Consider the following 19,563-nt stretch of genomic DNA (forward strand, 5'->3'; position numbering starts at 1 on the left):
TTTTTTTTTTGGAGCTTTTCACTTACACATGACATCAACTAGGATCTATTGATCTCACAAGTATTCCAAGCTCTTTTGTTAGACTTTGAATGGATTTAAATTGATGTGCAGTCACACCTTTTGCCCTCCAATCCACTGGCACTACACTGCCCCTTATTTTCCCTTTCCTGGGTGCCTCTTTTTTCAGTAATATTGGTTCACAAAGATGAGGGAAACACTTAAAAATTGTTCCAGTCGTGGTCAGTAATAGGCTTATTCAATCAAATAGTTTCTGGGTCTTTCTTGCACCTATGGGTGGACCCTGCTGTTAGATTTTTGTTGACCCAATTTGCTGCTCTTGTGTTGATACAGCCCAGACAAATGGGACGTGCTATGGTTTTTAGATTGGCTTCACTGGCAGGGCCAAGATGGTTTCTTTATACACTTGTCTTTTGCTTTTGGGTCAGCCAAATAAAATAGCCCATTGGTTTTTTATCAAAGTATTCATGGACTCTAAAGCTAATTTCAGTCTCGATTCATTTGGGAAACGGGCCAATCTGAATGAGTCTTTGGGTTGGGAATCTGAGTCTCAAGATTAGAAAGAATTAATGGGCTATTGAATAATAAATTTGGATTGTCCAATCTAACAAGTTCTGGTATTTATTTTCAAGGATGTTGGGCTGTATAAGTGGGCTTTAAGCTTGTTGGTCTGTTGCCAAAAATAAAAAAAAGCCTTTAACTCTACTACCAGTAACATTGGCACATTTGAAATCTGCTTTTAGTTTAATTAATTTTTACTGAAATCGTTTATTTTACTGAAATTGAAAACTTATTATTGAAAGTATGGTAGGTAAAGGTAAAAATTAGTTGAAATAGTACAGTAGGGTCCATAAATAGTATCAAAAAGTGCAGTAAGCTCATAAATAGTACCAAAAAATCATGAACAATACCGTGGGACCCACCATTTTTTCAACAAAGTGCAAATTTTTTTCATCCCCAACGCTATCCAAACGTACACTAAATATCTAAGATCTACAAAACGAAGGACACATGTGAGTAAAATTTTCAACAATGTTCACATTTTACATACAGTGTGAGGATGTGATCACTTTTTTTTTTTTTTTTTTTTCTTTTTTGGTGGGAAAACAAGAATGTGATCACTCTTGGATGTGAAGTCATTGTAGTACATAATTTAAAGGTATGAAGAAAAAGTCCCACTTTTACAAACCTGCTTCCATAAGCGATAAGATAATTGATGGCTGAGTAGTTTTAGGACCATAAATTATTCCACAATTTTTTATCACAACTATGATGTGGCAGAATGTGAGTAGTTAACTATCACTTACACATGGACCCATCATTTTTTTTTTTTACCAATCATACTCTGCCACGTTACAGTTGTAGCAAAAAATTGTGAAAAATTATGTGGTCTAAGATTTTTCGTTGACGACATAGATTGAGGTCTAAAATAATTAACGTTTGTGTAAATCAATGCATATTGGTCCTTATCTTTACCCCCTTTTTTCCCCTTCTTATTAGCATTATCAGGTAACGATATACCTATCAAACGTTAATATCTTGATGGAAAGAAATAAGCTTCAGAAAATAAAAAAACAAAAACAAATGGAAAGAAGTGTTTTCCAATGCAAACAAACCATACCAATTCTTAGAATGGGGTTCAAGTCTCTAAAAACTTGCTACGAATTCCAACTAGAAAATTAATCCAAACACTCACACTACAAATAGGAGCTCAATTCCTACCCATTTAGCAACAACTCAATCTATCAACTCCTTAAGCTATCTATTGACACTAAAATGGCCTCTCCTCAAACCAATGAGTTCAATGCCCCACGTTTCCCTCCACCACCACCCCCATTTCACCCAAGAGCTCCACCGCCTCCTCACGTTCGCCCGCCACCACCACCACCACCACCATCGCCACCATCAGACAACCATCCCACAGTAATAGTCATTGTGTTCATCTCATTTGGAAGTCTTCTCTTCTTGGCATTCCTTGCGGCTGCTCTCTTTTGTTTCCTAAACAAGAAGAAGAAGAAGGCAGTTCAAGAAGTCGAAATTATTCACGTAGATGAACATAAGAAGGTTAGGGAGGCTATCATACCGGGTCCCCGTGGAACACAGTCTGTGATATTGTCAATTGACGATGATGTGCATATTGATGAAAGGATTGCCAAAAATGAGAAGTTTGGTCATGCAGGTTTGCATGCTAAGTCTGCCCAAGGCGAATCTGGATCGACAAACAAAGAGAGAGGATCATCTTCTTCTAGCTTTGATCAGCAACAATTTGACAAAAGCCTTGACCACAAGTCAATTACACCATCCTAAGGACCTTATATGCTCGTGTCCGAATATGACTCTCAACGAAATTGCACTACTTGTAAATTATGTGATATATATGTTGTCGTTCATTTTATTCGTTCTCTTTGCTTTGAATTATACAAGTTGCAGGCTTGCATTCCAGCACAGCAACAATTGAATAAATAAAACTTTGCACTGAACAGTGTCTTGTATCTTTCTATTGTATTTGATTGACTCGAATTTAATAATAATGGTAAGAGTAACATTTAAAGGAGTATGATACTGACTAAAATTGAAGAAGGAAAGGCATTTTTATTTCTAGTTCAACTTTCCCTTTTATTTATGGTGAGCTATAGTTATAAGTCGTGTGATGTCTTCAAATGCAAGGGTATTAATTAAAATCGAGCCTGTTATTTCACTAGTTGTCTTTTTTTTTTTTTTTTGTTTGTTTGTTTTTTTTATATCGAATACTGCTCTAAGCCTCTAATCGCTTTTAGTAGAACGTTTTGAAGGATCTTAATAGACTATTTATGCAACTATTTATGATTTTTTCCTCACTATTTTATTTGATTACATATTGTTTTTTGAATTAAAAAAAGCATAAAATAATAAATAATAAAGTTCTACTTCTATCAAATTTTTATGTTACATTACATATAAGAATTAGGGGTAATTATTGGGTAGTACTCTTAGAGTACCATAAATGCATATTTCTCCCTCTCACATAATTGTGGATCCCACTAATTAAATTTATGGTGGAACCCACAATTCATGTGAGAGGAGGGACTACGCATTTATGGTATTTCCGGAATATTCAATAATTTTCCAAGAATTAGATACAGGCATTAATTGTCAAATACAATAAGAATTAGGGGTAATTATTGGGTAGTACTCTTGGAGTACTATAAATGTATACTTCTCCCTCTCACATAATTGTGGGACCTATTAATTAAATTAATAGTGGAACCCATAATTCATGTGAGAGGAGGGACTACGCATTTATAGTATTTCCGGAGTATTCAATAATTTTCCAAGAATTAGATACAGGCATTAATTGTCAGATACAATCTAGAGGTATAATAATTATGAGCTAATGTTGCACCCAAACAAATAAATAATTTCAAAATTTTTTTTTTTTGAGGGAAAGATAAGAAAGTTTATTGATGTACTAAATCAAATTGAAAAACATTATCCAAATTACTAGGTAGATCTTCTACCCAAACAGTGACGTTTACAAATAGAACTGCTCATCTAACAAGGGCATGGGCAAGCTTATTACCCTTCCTCTTTACATGATTAAAACTAGGGCGATATAAACCGTAGGCAATGAATTTCCTCTATAATATGACCAAACATCTCAGATCTGCTCCCTGGCTATTGATGGCCTGAATGACCCGTAGACTGTCACCTTCAAACACTACCTAAAAAAAAAGCTTAATTCTTGGGCAAAAGAAACAGCACGGCTGCACGCCAAAGCCTTTGCAAGCTCCACAGAATGAGGCATCCTAATCCTTTTACTTAAAGCTGCAATAGAATTAGCATTACAGTCACGAACAACAATTCCAATACTAGCAACCCCATCATTCTCAAAGAAGGCAGCATCAAAATTGGCCTTGTAAAAGACTACACGAGAGGACTCTTCTTGTGAATGTCAAAAAACTCCATCACTGAATCCTTTGCTCGTCTACTGACCTCGTGGAGAGGCCAAGCTGGTTGTTTCTCTCTGAGCCTGTTCCTTCTCTGCCATAAAACCCAAGCAATAGTGGAGAACAGGGCCGGCTCCATGAATTTGGGGGCCCTAGGCGAATACTTTAAATGGGGCCTTTTATTTAATTTAATTATAAATTCATATATTTTTTCAATTAAAATTTATTTTTCTTGCTTTTTGAGAGGCAAAATTACTAATTAAATTAAATTAAATTTAATAATGTTTGAACATTATCATGACTACATTCGTTATTATCATTTTGTTGTATATTTTCATTATCTTCCAACTCTTTTTGATGAATTTCTTGTTTATTTATGAAACCTTCACTCAAATTTTCTACAAAATTTTGTTTTTTACTAGTAATAAATTTGTCCATAGCTCCTTTTTGAGATTCAATTAATTCTTCTCTTTGTCTTTTTTTTTTTTTAGTTTTTCATATCCAGATGGATATTTTTTAGTAGACATTTGTAATTAAAAAATATTTATGAATAAACGAAACACAATCTATAATAAAAAAAAAAAAAAAATTAACTAGAATAATATAAATTTAATGTATAAAACAATAGAACCTGGTTTATCAAAAGCACAATTGCAGCTCTACTTAATATGATCACTTTACAATTTAAACCTGCACAAAAAAAAAAAAAAAAAATTAATATTAATACAAAGTAAATTATTCTTAATTTATAATTTTGTTATCACTTATCAATACTCTTTTTTTTTTTTTTTTTTTGTGTAGCATTAAACCTTTTTTTTAGCAAAAGATTGAATCTACTAAGACCAACCCACTAGCAAAATGTATAAGACCCAACTTGCTCCACACTAAAACTAAGACAAGCCTAGAGCCCACTATCCCTCATGGTTCCATCCCACTAAATCTGATTTCTTAAAAAAAAAAAGAAAAAAAAGAAAAAAAAAAGGTGTAAAGCCAAAAAGAAGAATAAAACAAAACGTGTAAAGCCAAAAGCTAAAGCAAAACAATACTTTACATCTTTAGGGGGTCATCTAGACCATTCCATAGACAGCTAGGCTCCTAGAGAAAACTGTAGCCAAAAAGAAAGAGTAAAAACCCAGTAGCTCCTCTTCCAAAAAAAAAAACTCAGACACCCATCAGCTGAAGAAGATCTAAAGCCAAAAAGAAAGAGCAAAAACCCAACCGCTCCTCTTCAAAAAAAAAAAAAAAAACTCAGACACCCATCAGCTGAAGAAGATCTAAAGCCAAAAAGAAAGAGTAAAACCCAGTAGCTCCTCTTCAAAAAAAAAAAAAAAACTTAGACACCCAGCAGCTGTAGTAGACGAAAGAGGCAAAGGAAGAGAAAGCAGAAAAGAACCTGAAATGAAGCTCTGTGAACACACCAAGTCTATTGCTAACACCGATTGATGAGTAAGTTAACTAAAAACATTGTTTTTTTTTTAGAATCAAGATGGAGAGAGAGTCAGAGAGTGAGAGTTTTTTTTTTTTTTTTTCTTCTTTCTTTTTTCTGCCTTTTCTTATCTGTTTCTTCTTTATGCGGTTTTGCCTATAAGCTAAAGATTTCTGCCTTTTGCAATCTTTTCTTCTGCAAGCAAAAGATTTGGGGATGGGAATAGTGTCACTTCAGTGTGAGAAACGACCCTTTTTTTTATTTTTTTTTTCAGATGATGGGAATTGGGATTAGCTTTAATGTCAGTTCAGTGTAAGAAACGGCTATTGGGATTAGCCTTCACGTCAGTTCACAGGCCTCTTCTTTTTTTTTTTTTTTGATGGGAGTTGGGATTAGCCTTCAATCTTCACGGGCTCCTTTTTTTTTTTTTTGCCTTCATGTTAGGTTCAGAGTGAGAAACGGGGCCATTTAAAAAAAAAATGAGAAATTAATATTATATAATATATTATATTACTATTTGGGGGCCCTCTTAGAAGTTGGGGCCTTAGGCGGTTGCCTTAATCGCCTATAGCTTCAGTCGGCCCTGGTGGAGAACCAAGTTACATGAAAAACCAAACCTCTATCCAGAACCGTTTCAAAGAGAATATCCATGAATGATCGATACTGTTTCTGGTAGAGCAAACAGAAGCTATGTTCTGACTTCCTCACCGATTGAGCTTGTTCACACAGCCACAGAGCATGCATAATTGTTTCTTGGTAATCATCATATAGAGAGCAAGTCTCATCCATGGGAACCTTCCCTCTTGCTTAAATTATGCTTGGTTGGTATGTTTCTTGGTAATCATCACACAGATATGTATCATTTCGGTATTAATAATACGTATCTCTATTTCTGCTTTATTTTGATTTAGAGAAGCATGTCTTAGGTGGAGTGATGTAGATTGGTTAAGGAAGAATAAAATATTTTAATATTTTATGTTGTTTTTTTCTTTCCTAGTGGAATTAGGATTTATTTGCTTTTCCTAGTTGAATTAGGATTTGAATTGTTTTCCTTTTCCTAGTTAAATTATTTTTCCTTTCTCAAGTAGAAGTAGGTTTTATAATATCTTTTCCTAAAAGGAATAGGAGAAATTCTATACCTATAAATACTCTTCATAGAGGGGTTGATTGTTATTGTTAGGTGTTGATTAAGAAAAGCTTGTTAGAGAGGTTTTCTCTATTATTTTGCCTGCTAGCTTAGTGTTCTTGTAGAACTTAGGTTTCGTGGAAGAGTTGTAGTAATTGTGTGTTACAGATTCTGCTTCTACACGCCTACGCTGCATCAGTTGGTATCAGAGCAAGGCTAGGTTCCTACCATGGCACAAAGAGGAGCATGTGGGGGAAGACTTGTTGCCATAGATGACGTGTATGAATGCGATGAGATTGCACACGATGCACAATTAGAGGCGTTCTTTCAACGAACAGAGGAGTGGTTTGATGCGCTTTCAAAGCAGCTCGCCGCCTTAGCCGTTGAAAACCAACCTCAAAACTGTCATCCAAATCCATGTTATGTGGAGGAGGAGGAGTATTTTGATGTCAAGGAGGAGGACTACGATATCAAAAAGGAGAATGAATACATTGAAAGAGTTTGTATAGTAAATTGGGATTCTCCACTAATTTATGATGACTATCCTGAAGATTTTAGTCAAGGAGAAAAGGTTGAGCTTGATAAAAATAAAGTCATTTACATACGAGGTGAGCCCATAACTCACATCGTTGATGGGACTTTTGACATTCAAAAACAAAAAGTTATTGATCCCTTCTGGGAGGATTTTATTGAACAAGAATTGATAGATGTCTACAAGAGGCGTGAACGAGTGATTTTAAGTAATCTTTGTGGAGGAAGAAATATGAAGTTTTTGGATGTGTGCATGGATTCTTTTTTAGTACTTGCTTCATATATCCCGCCGTGGCAAAAGAAGTCAAGAACAAAAATTCGTACATCAAGATTTATTATGAGTGAGAAAAGATTGATAAGTAGCATATTGACTTGTCTTGTCTTGCACAGAAGAATAGGATGGAGAGGATTATTCGGGGTTCCAATTGATCGTGGAAGATTGCCACAAAACTCGAGGACGAGTTTTCCCCAACCCCGAGAGAATGATGCAGATTGGTTAAGGAAGAATAAAATATTTTAATATTTTATGTTGTTTTTTTCTTTCCTAGTGGAATTAGGATTTATTTGCTTTTCCTAGTTGAATTAGGATTTGAATTGTTTTCCTTTCCCTAGTTAAATTGTTTTTCCTTTCTCAAGTAGAAGTAGGTTTTATAATATCTTTTCCTAAAAGGAGTAGGAGAAATTCTACACCTATAAATACTCTTCATAGAAGGGTTGATTGTTATTGTTAGGCGTTGATTAATAAAAGCTTGTTAGAGAGGTTTTCTTTATTATTTTGCCTGCTAGCCTAGTGTTCTTGTAGAACTTAGGTTTCGTGGAAGAGTTGTAGTAATTGTGTGTTACAGATTCTGCTTCTACACGCCTACGCTATATCAGTTGCCTACGCTGCATCATGGAGTCAATATGTTTCTACACTATGTTTTGGTGGAAATGAAAAACATTCGGAATGACTTCATCTCCTGTATTTGGTTGCTAATATTTTGACTTAAAATAAACAATCATTAAAAAAAACGAAAAAGAAGAAGAAGCTCAACTAGTAATGTAACTTTTGTGCGAAACTTTAATGCAGTTGGTTAATATGATATGTATCAGCTCTAATAATAATTCGTGTCCAAAATACGTGAAATTTTTCTAGCTTGCAAGTAAGAATAATTTTTTAAGTGCAAAAATTGTCATCTTTGTTGCACCGAACAAAGATTAGGCAACCCAAATTTGGATTAACCTACCTACTTGAACAATTTTCAAGGACACTGGAGATGTTTAACAAGATTTTTTTTTTTCATATTAAATAGCAAGACCTTTTAAAACAGCGTAATGATATGTTTGATTCAAGAACACTGGCTTGTTGTTAATTTTGTTGCTTTCCTCTTCCCTAATATATATATATATATATATATATATTGTTGCTTTCCATATATATAATTTGAGTTCTAGCTAGTTATATTTACTGTAACTTTAAATAATGAATAATATTAGAGATATAAACTATTTAATAAAAAAATTTACAAACTGCTGATGAAGTGAATGATTATTGGTAAATAAAAAAGTGATATTAATGGTAGGCTTATATGAAAACCAATAAGAGGTTGGTCATGTTAACATTTTATAAAAATATTGTAAAATAGTTTGTGCTTGTAACATTACTCTTAAATAATATTAAACTACTCAATAATTTTTTATTAGATGCGAATTTCAATAAATTCACTGTTGAATTATATTTCTTTTTATATTCTTCATGTTTTAAATTTCAAAATGAGATCAATAATTATCTCATCTATAAACAGCATGAAATACATGTGAAGTAATATGTAGATAGTAATCAATCACAATTTCTACATTATTCATCACATAAATTTGAAAGTAACTATCACCTAAAGAGTTACATCATATAACTCCCACATCTCCTTAAAAAAAAAAGCTTGCAATCTTTTTTTTTTTTTTTAAATATTTATTATTATTATTAGCCTTATTGTATACATACATTTTTTTTATTTCTTTCTTTGTTTTGTTTTTTGTTTTTTTAAGGCTACACCTTATTTTCTTTTTGTGCATGTGCTACACTTTCTCGAGCACAAAATCTTATGATATGCACTAAGGTGTTCATGATCGGCTAGTAAATAATGGTGAGATGGTTATTTATGCATTTCTCTTAAAATTTTTTAGTCCTTACAATTAAAAGCATATAACTTCAAAATCAAGATCACGTGATCAAAAACTATAAACAACTCACACACAACATGCACTACATAGCTAGAACTAGCAAAGTGCAGAAAAATAAACTCATCCAAGCTAACCAAGGTACACAGGCATGTTATGCAAGATAATATGACCAACTTAACTACACATCCATGATATGTAATACAAAATACATCCTTCCACATTCCTCTTTCCATTTAATTTTTTTTTTTTTAAAAAAAAACAAAAACAACCTAATATGAAATGCATGAATGTAATGCAATACAAATCCTAGAAACAAAAAAAAAAAAAAAAAAAAAAAAAAAAAAAAACAATAAAACAAAACAAAACAAAACAAAACAAAAAATCAAGAAAATGGTCACAAAGGATTTTGAGATGAACCACAAGGACCATGTCAGAAATACTCAATTAGATTGAGCTTTTTGCATCTATAACCTCTTAGATGTAACATTGGTTTTGGAGTTATTATTCAGATTAGAATGATGAGAAACTCTAGTATTGATATAAAGGTTCAAAGCCTTTACCAATTCACCAATAAGTAACATAGGATCTTGTGCTTGAGGCACAGATACTTTTTGCTTAGTTGCTCACTTAGCAGCTTGCAACTTGAAACAGTTTAGGCGAGTATGCCCAGCTTTTCTACAAAAATGACAAACCCACAATGGTTTATCATGCTTTTTATCCTCAGGGAAGTTAGGACTCTTAGGCTTAGGCCCTTTAAGATCTACCATAATCTTCCTAGAAGCAGGAACTTCTTCTTTTGGCTTAACAATTGCTATCTTAGATGGTTTAGAAGAAGGAACAAAGTTTGTGGAATGAGTTTTAGACACAGTGATGCTATCAACAAAACCTAAACCTAATTTGTCTAAGGGAAACTTCTGAATACTCAACATGTGATCAAGTTTAGAACTAGTAGACCTATTTGATTGTTCTCTACCAATAAACAACTCTAGTTCTAGATTCTTAATTCTATCAAGCAGCATAATATTTTCAACCTTCACCTTATTTAGTAGTTCATTAGCATCAAGCAAATTCAGCAACAAGTTTTTCTTTTCTTGTTCAAGAGTGGCAATCTTCTTTAGCCTTAAATTCACACTCATTGCATCCTTTGCAACAACCTTGCATAACTTGTTATAAGCTTCTTGCAAGTCAGCACTCTCAGAGAGTTCCCCATCAAAAGGGTTCTCTTCAACCAGATCACTTTCATTAACTACAGCAGTAGCTGTGAAAGCAAAAAAGTTTCCATCTTCATCACTTCCAGACTAATGATCAGAAACTTCACCGCCACTAAGGGTTACAACCATAGCTTTACCCTTTGATTTCAAGAATGTTGGACATTCTAATTTCACCTGACCATACCCTTAACAACCAAAACATTGTTGTCCTAGAGAATTACTAGAAGATTGACCAACTTTTTCTTTTGATTTTTCAGTCTTATTGATTTTAGTTGGTTCATTTTTCTTAAAGTTTTTAGGTTTAGCATTGTTTCTACCTCTTGCCCTTCTATTGTTATTCTTGAGAAAGTTTCTAAAGTTTTTGGCAAGATATGCAATTTCTGTAGAAGAGAGTTCATCATCAAATCCATTATCATCAACATCATCAACTGACTTAAGAGCCATTGATTTGGATTTGTTAGTTTTGGGTAGGTCTAACTCATAGGATTGTAGAGATCCTACAAGCTTATCAACAAGGATGAAGTCCACATTCTTGCTTTTAGGTAATGGTAGTTACTTTGGGTTTAAAGTCCTCAGTTAGGTTTTAGATGCCTTAACACAATATGTTTAACCTAATATTAAGTCAAGTTAATTAACAAGTTTGTTATTCAATACTAGGTTAAACTATTGTGAGCAAAACAAATATAAAGCGGAAAGTAAGAAACACAAAGATCTGATGACCTAAGAAAACCAAATCGGTAAAAAACCTGGGGAGGATTTAATCTAGTTATCCTCAAGATAAAAACAGATCCACTATGAAAGAATTGAAATTTATACAATAACACTTAGACCACTGACATCCTATTGCTATCTTGTGTAGAAAACTTACTACCACGACTACGTGACAGGTCCGAGTTCACAGACTACTTCTTTCCTTGATCTGCAGCAACCACAAGTTCTCCTACTTGTGACTTCGAGACTCCACTCAAAGGTTTTAGATCTTCTTGAATGTTCTTTATGCAGAAACTAAAACAACTATCAAGTTCTTGATGTGAATCTTGATCTTGATCTTAATAGCTCTATGTGTGTGTTTAAAGGTACAAACCTCTCAAATCTCACAAAAGACTCAACAAATACTTTTTAAACGTATTTAGGGTTTTTCCTTTTATACAAGGAGTGAAACACTTAACTTTACACGTTATATGGGCTTAGGCTGCGTTTAGAAATTCTGTAGAAAATTTATGATCCATGATTCTTGATCGATCGAGTCTATTCTTCGATCGCTCGAGCCTTGTAGAAATTGAACAGTAATTTCCTGCAATTACTTGATTCCAACCTTACATTAAACCAAACTTTGAGCAAGTCTAAACTTAGACTAAATGTTTCGATCATGGTTTGCCAACATATACAAATTGAAGTTCTAATACATTAGTTCTTAAAGTCTTAGAACCTAACAATATTGCTTTCCTTTGTTTCAAAATTTTATTGAAAAAAAAAAAAAAAAAAAAAGAGGAAGAAGAAGAGAGAAGGTAAAATAGAAATTTATGAATGAAAAATATAGTGTAGCATTGAAGATCACCAAAAATGAATATTTTGTAAATAAATGCTCTAAAGGTCGTGATTAAGATGCATTTAATTATAATGAATTTAGGTATATAAGCCAATACATCATTAACATGTGTATTTTATTTTCTAGAAAAGTGTGCGTTATAGCTTATAATTGAACATTTTTTTATTAAAATTTAACATGTGCACTTAGCCCTCATTTGGGGGATGGAAAAAATAGTTTTAAAATATTTATTCATTTCCCTTATTTGAGAGTTTTAATGGAGGAAATAGAAAAACCATTCACATGTAAGTTTTTATTTTTTTAATTTTTTTTAATTTTTTATTGTCATTACATGTAAGTTTAAATAGCTGGGAATGAAATAGGTATGAGGAAATTCTCACTTCTCTCTATTCACTAAAAATCTCAATTTTATCATTCCCCCAAATTAGGAGGAATTAGAGATAATGAAATTAAGTTTAACGAAATTTTCACTGAAACTTCAAAAACACCCCTATATATTTAGCTATTTATTTTAAAATATGAATCTAATAGTAATATTGTAATAAAATTATTTCATTCATTTCTCTCTATGTTACTCCAAAATAATGATATTTACCTTTCATTTCTTTCAATTCTCTTATTTTAAAACATCCAAACAATAATAATATTACTTAATTTCATTTTATAATTTTAAAAAATTTCATTTCATTCTATTTCTTTATAATTTACTAATTTTATTTTATTTCAATCCTTTATAAACTCCCAAACGAAGCATTAGACACTCGTTAATTGAGATGAAATCTTCAAGAGGTTTTCCAATGAATTTGAAAAACACTTCTTAATAGTAGTATCATAAAATGGTGCAATCCTTTTGTTTTTTTTTTTTTTTTTTTTGGAATATATTAGTATGGATGAGAAATCTTTGTCATTTCCTTTAAATTTGGTGGGGATTATATGTGGTTGGAGGAGATTCCACCACCAATGTACAGTTATTTGTAATTATTAATAAATTTCTATTATATCTATATCAAAACAGAATAAGAATGAAAAGAAGTTTTTGTAAAATTTTACACTTACACAAATTACTTCACTACTGTGTGAAACTAACTTTTCTTACCTTTGAAAGTTTGGAACAATATTTCTTTCATAAATTAGCCTTTTTCTTCATTTTTTTAAAAATAATTTTTGGAAATAAGATCACAATGGTAGCCAGTAATATGGTTCTATTGAGAAGAATGGCAAAGTGGAACTTGTGATACATGAATGCTGATTTGGATTGCATTCTGGATGCACTATTATTTTTATTTTTATTTTTTTATTTTTATTTTTTGTGTGCTGTTGTGACACTTGAGATTGACTTCAGCTTACGTCAACACTCTCCACTGTGAAATTCTCAGTTCTTGTGAACAGTCCCCCAACTGACATCTTCAGCATGATAGGGGTTCATCAATACACTTGTTAATTGTGAACACACTAGTTAATTGTGTTCATCAATACACGAATTTCCAACAAAAACTAGTGGGAAAGAAGTGTTTTCCAATGCAAACAAACCATACCAATTCTTAGAATGGGGTTCAAGTCACTAAAAACTTGCTACGAATTCCAACTAGAAAATTAATCCAAACATTCACACTACAAATAGGAGCTCAATTCCTACCCATTTAGCAACAACTCAATCTATCAACTCAAGCTATCTATTGACACTAAAATGGCCTCTCCTCAAACCAATGACTTCAATGTCCCACGTTTCCCTCCACCACCACCCCCATTTCACCCAAGAGCTCCACCGCCTCCTCATGTTCGCCCGCCACCACCACCATCGCCACCATCAGACAACCATCCCACAGTAATAGTCATTGTGTTCATCTCATTTGGAAGTCTTCTCTTCTTGGCATTCCTTGCGGCTGCTCTCTTTTGTTTCCTCAACAAGAAGAAGAAGAAGGCAGTTCAAGAAGTCGAAATTATTCACGTAGATGAACATAAGAAGGTTAGGGAGGCTATCATACCGGGTCCCCGTGGAACACAGTCTGTGATATTGTCAATTGAGGATGATGTGCATATTGATGAAAAGATTGCCAAAAATGAGAAGTTTGGTCATGCAGGTTTGCATGCTAAGTCTGCCCAAGGCGAATCTGGATCGACAAACAAAGAGAGCGGATCATCTTCTTCTAGCTTTGATCAGCAACAATTTGACAAAAGCCTTGACCACAAGTCAATTGCACCATCCTAAGGACCTTATATGCTCATGTCCGAATATGACTCTCAACGAAATTGCACGACTTGTAAATTATGTGATATATATGTTGTCGTTCATTTTATTCGTTCTCTTTGCTTTGAATTATACAAGTTGCAGGCTTGCATTAATTCCAGCGCAGCAACAATTGAATAAATAAAACTTTGCACTGAACAGTGTCTTGTATCTTTCTATTGTATTTGGTTGACTCGAATTTAATAATAATGGTAGAGTAACATTTAAAGGAGTATGATACTGACTAAAATTGAAGAAGGAAGGGCATTTTTATTTCTAGTTCAACTTTCCCTTTTATTTATGGTGAGCTATAGTTATAAGTCGTGTGATATCTTCAAATGCAAGGGTATTAATTAAAAACGAGCCTGTTATTTCACTAGCTACTTGCCTTTTTTTGTTTGTTTTTTTATTATTATTGAACACTGCTCTAAGCCTCTAATTGCTTTTAGTAGAACGTTTTGAAGGATCTTAATAGACTATTTATGCAACTATTTATGATTTTTCCCCCCACTATTTTATTTGATTACATATTGTTTTTTGAATTAAAAAAGCATAAAATAAAGAATAATAAAGTTCTACTTCTATCAAATTTTTATGTTACATTACATATAAGAATTAGGGGAAATTATTGGGTAGTACTCTCGGAGTACCATAAATGCATACTCCTCACTCTCAAACAACTGTGAGTCTCACTAATTAAATTTATGGTGGAACCCACAATTCATGTGAGAGAAGAGATTATGTATTTATGGTATTCTCAGAATATTCAATAATTTTCCAAGAATTAGATACATGCAATAATTGTTAGATACAATCTAGAGGTATAATAATTATGAGCTAATTTTGCACCCAAACAAATAAATAATTTCAAATTTTTTTTTTTTTGAGAGAAAGATAAGAAAGTTTATTGATATACTAAATCAAATTGAAAAACATCATCCAAATTACTAGGTAAATCTTCTACCCAAATAGTGGTGTCTACAAATAGAACTGCGTGGGCAAGCTTATTACCCTTCCTCTTTGCATGATTAAAACTAGAGCTATATAAACCGTAGGCAGTGAATTTCCTCTATAATATGACCAAACATCTCAGATTTGCTCCCTGGCTATTGATGGCCTGAATGACCCGTAGACTGTCACCTTCAAACACCACCTAAAAAAACGCTTAATTCTTGGGCAAAAGAAACAGCACGGCTGCACGCCAAAGCCTTTGCAAGCTCCACAGAATGAGGCATCCTAATCCTTTTACTTAAAGCTGCAATAGAATTAGCATTACAGTCACGAACAGCAATTCCAATACTAGCAACCCCATCATTCTCAAAGAAGGCAGCATCAAAATTGGCCTTGTAAAAGACTACACGAGAGGACTCTTCTTGTGAATGTCAAAAAACTCCATCACTGAATCCTTTGCTCGTCTACTGACCTCGTGGAGAGGCCAAGCTGGCTGTTTCTCTCTGAGCCTGTTCCTTCTCTGCCATAAAACCCAAGCAATAGTGGAGAACCAAGCTACATGAAAAACCGAACCTCTGTCCAGAACCGTTTCAAAGAGAATATCCATGAATGATCGATACTGTTTCTGGTAGAGCAAACAGAATCTATGTTCTGATTTCCTCACAGATTGAACTTGTTCACACAGCCATAGAGCATGCATATTTGTTTCTTGGTAATCATCACACAGAGAGCAAGTCTCATCCACGGGAACCTTCCTCTTGCTTAAATTATGCTTGGTTGGTATGTTTCTTGGTAATCATCACACAGATATGTATCATTTCGGTATTAATAATACATATCTCTATTTCTGCTTTATTTTGATTTAGAGAAGCATGTCTTAGGTGGAGTCAATATGTTTCAACACTATGTTTTGGTGGAAATGAAAAACATTCGGAATGACTTCATCTCCTGTATTTGGTTGCTAATATTTTGACTTAAAATAAACAATCATTAAAAAAAACGAAAAAGAAAGAAGAAGCTCAACGACTAATGAAACTTTTGTGCGAAACTTTAATGCAGTTAGTTAATATGATATGTATCAGCTCTAATAATAATTCGTGTCCAAAATATGTGAAAATTTTCTAGCGTGCAAGTAAGAATAATTTTTAAAGTACAAAAATTGTCATCTTTGTTGCACCGAACAAAGATTAGGCAACCCAAATTTGGGTTAACCTACCTACTTGAACAATTTTCAAGGACACTGGAGATGTTTAAGAAGCCTTTTTTCCATATTAAGTGTGTGTTTGGTTCCAACATCTGCTGCGTTGCGTTTCCGTTTCTGCGTTTTCTCTTTTTTTTTTTTTTTTTTTTTTTTTTTTTTTTTTTCACGCGTTTTCCCCTCACAAGCGGCTACTATTCATGTACTGTATATGAACAGTAGCCGCAACATTTGACCAGTTTTCTATGAACAGTGCATGGATGCACTGTTCACGAACCCACAAATTTCATTTTTTATCATTTTTTCATTAAAAATGGGCCCCACGGTACTATTTACACATTTAAAAATTATTTTGCTACAATGTTTTTAGTTTTCAGTTTCAGCAAAATAAGTTCTATCCAAACAGACCCTAAATAGCAAGACATTTTAAAACAGCGTAATGATATGTTTGATTCAAGGACACTGGCTTGTTATTAATTTTGTTGCTATTCTCTTCCCTAATATATATATATTGCTGCTTTCCAAATATATAGTTTGAGTTCTAGCTAGTTATATTTACTGTAACTTTAAATAATAAATAATACTAGAGATACAAACTATTTTATAAATTTTTTTACAAACCGCTAATGCGGTAAGTGATTATTGGTAAATGAAAAAGTGATATTAATGGTAGGTTTTGATGAAAACCAATAAGAGGTTAGCCACGTCAACATTTTGTAAAAATATTGTAAAATAGTTTGTGGCTGTAGTATTACTCTTAAATAATATTAAACTACACAATACTTTTTTATTAGATGTGAATTTCAATAAATTCACAGTTGAATTATATTTCTTTTTATATTCTTCATGTTGTAAAATTTCAAAATGAGATTAATAATTATCTCATCTATAAAATGTTTAAATTTCAAATTTTCGTATTTTAAAGCTATGCTTAAAATATAAATTTATGGATCAAATAGCAATTAGAAATTCGATTAGATGAAATTTGACATAAGTGTTAAGAACATATAGAACTTGTAATATAATAGTAGTATTTTGAAAGTATTAATTCAATAAATGCACATATAAGGGGATATGTTAGGACTTGGTAACACTTAGGATCTCTCTCTCTCTCTCTCATGTAAGAAGGGGGTGATTCATGGAGTGATTAGTTTTCAAACCTTTTACCAATGATTACATTTATCTCATTGGATTTTAGAGGGAAAAAAAAAATGTCACTAGCCACAACCGATGGCACATATATTTTTTTTTTATAACAAACTGAAACTTCATTAATTAGTAAAAGCCATGGATACATCATGGAGAAGAGCTTGTTCAATAAAACAAGAACTTTTTTCATTCCAATCACAATAATCAACAATGCCTAAAGCATGTTTAGCTAACAAATGAGCAAGAATATTTCCATTGCGACAGACATGGGAGAATTTCACACTCCTAAAATCATAAGCAGCCACTGCAATACCATAAACCAGAGAAGCCACCGAAGATGGTGCTAGGGCAGAATCAGACAAAGCTTGTATCATAATAAGAGAGTCACCTTCCAAAACAAAATCCCGAATCCCAATCTCCCCAGCAAATGTAATTCCAACTTCAACTGTCGTAGCCTCAGTTTCAATCGCCCCTAAAGGAAGATTAAGCTTCTTGCTAAGTCCAGCAATAAAATGACATTCATTGTCTCTGATTACAACTCCTACTCCAGCTGTTTTTTGGGCAGAAAACACAGCACCATCTACATTTTCCTTATAGTTTAAACCCGTAGGAGGCACCCAGTTTTTCTTTGCTGCACTAGACTTCTTCACAGGTAGAGTACAAGCTGGCCAATATTCATCTAAGTATTGGATACACCACTAAAAAATCTGGTTCGCAGATTTCCTCATCCCTCCATGACCGTTAAACCTTTTATCAATGATTGCATTGATGATTCCATTGGTTTTAGAGGGAAAAAAAAAAAAACTGTAACTAACCGCAACCAGTGTGTACATTGACGAACGTTGGAAGTAGTCGATGTGATTCGATGGTATTTATTCGTGTTAATAACGTAACTTTCATGTACACTCTTCTTCAAAGCAAAGATAATTTTGGAATACGAAATTGGGAACGCCGAAAAGTAATACCCAAGTATTTGTTTGGATACATTTTTTTTTTTAATTAAAAGTTTATTTGTTAAAAATTTGTTAGAGCACATTGCTTTCCTTTGTTTCAAATTTTTATTAAAAAAGAAGAAGAAGAAGAAGAAGAAGAAGAAGAAGAAGAGAAGAGAAGAAGAAGAGAGAAGGTAAAATAGAAATTTATGAACGAAAAATGTAGTGTAGCATTGAAGATCACCATAAATGAATATTTTGTTAATAAATGCTCTAAAGGACGTGATTAAGATGCATTTAATTAGAATGAATTTATGCATGTAAACCAATATATCATTAACATGTGTATTTTATTTATTAGAAAAATGTGCATTATAGCTTATAATATATCATTAACATGTGTATTTTTTTTTTTTTTCTCAAAAAAAAAAATTGAACATTTTTTATTAAAATTTAACATGTGCACTTAGCCCTCATTTGGGATGAAAAGAATAGTTTTAGAATATTAATTTTTAATTAGAATGAATTTATGCATGTAAACCAATATATCATTAACATGTGTATTTTATTTATTAGAAAAGTGTGCATTATAGCTTATAATTGAACATTTTTTATTAAAATTTAACATGTGCACTTAGCCCTCATTTGGGATGAAAAGAATAGTTTTAGAATATTAATTTTTAATTAGAATGAATTTATGCATGTAAACCAATATATCATTAACATGTGTATTTTATTTATTAGAAAAGTGTGCATTATAGCTTATGATTGAACATTTTTTATTAAAATTTAACATGTGCACTTAGCCCTCATTTGGGGATGAAAAGAATAGTTTTAGAATATTAATTTATTTCCCTTATTTGAGAGTTTTAATGGTGGAAACGGAAAAACCATTCACATGTAAGTTTTTTTTTACTATCATTCACATGTGAGTTTAAATAGGAGGGAATGAAATGGGTATGTGGAAATTCTCACTCTTCTCTATTTCCTAAAAACCTCAATTTTATCATTCCCCAAAAATTAGGAGGAATTAGAGAGAATGAAATTATGGTGGCGTTTGGATTCAGATTATTCTGCGTTTGCGTTTTGTGTTTTGTGTTTTTTGCTTTTTTTTTTTTTTTTTTTTTTTTTTTTTTTTTTCACGCGTTTTGCTTTATGG

At 32.6% G+C, this 19,563-nt stretch overlaps 2 protein-coding genes across 2 annotated transcripts; one reads left to right on the top strand and one right to left on the bottom strand.

Annotated features, from left to right (window-relative positions):
- The first annotated feature begins 1,734 nt into the window (after window positions 1-1,734).
- Window positions 1,735-14,333, top strand: LOC126713074 (protein TRACHEARY ELEMENT DIFFERENTIATION-RELATED 7A-like). Its single transcript, XM_050412726.1, has 2 exons — window positions 1,735-2,329; window positions 14,161-14,333. Exon 1 carries the CDS (start codon window positions 1,795-1,797, stop codon window positions 2,323-2,325), a length of 531 nt encoding a protein of 176 aa, XP_050268683.1. The 5' UTR covers window positions 1,735-1,794; the 3' UTR covers window positions 2,326-2,329; window positions 14,161-14,333.
- A 3,261-nt stretch (window positions 14,334-17,594) lies between these two features.
- Window positions 17,595-18,372, bottom strand: LOC126696773 (uncharacterized). Its single transcript, XM_050393486.1, has 2 exons — window positions 18,288-18,372; window positions 17,595-18,136 (listed from the first exon to the last, which is right to left on the bottom strand). Exons 1-2 carry the CDS (start codon window positions 18,370-18,372, stop codon window positions 17,595-17,597), a joined length of 627 nt encoding a protein of 208 aa, XP_050249443.1.
- Between the last annotated feature and the right edge of the window lie 1,191 nt (window positions 18,373-19,563).

The sequence above is a fragment of the Quercus robur genome, chromosome 2, assembly GCF_932294415.1.
Source record: "Quercus robur chromosome 2, dhQueRobu3.1, whole genome shotgun sequence".
In the NCBI taxonomy this organism is placed as follows: domain Eukaryota; kingdom Viridiplantae; phylum Streptophyta; class Magnoliopsida; order Fagales; family Fagaceae; genus Quercus; species Quercus robur.

Excerpts from the sequence above, each read along its gene's own strand:
- LOC126696773 (XM_050393486.1), bottom strand. The coding sequence starts at position 18,372 with ATGAAAGTTACGTTATTAACACGAATAAATACCATCGAATCACATCGA. Across the intron at positions 18,137-18,287 it reads CAATGTACACACTGGTTGCG|CTTGTACTCTACCTGTGAAG; the intron begins GTTAGTTACAGT and ends AATATTGGCCAG.
- LOC126713074 (XM_050412726.1), top strand. The coding sequence starts at position 1,795 with ATGGCCTCTCCTCAAACCAATGAGTTCAATGCCCCACGTTTCCCTCCA.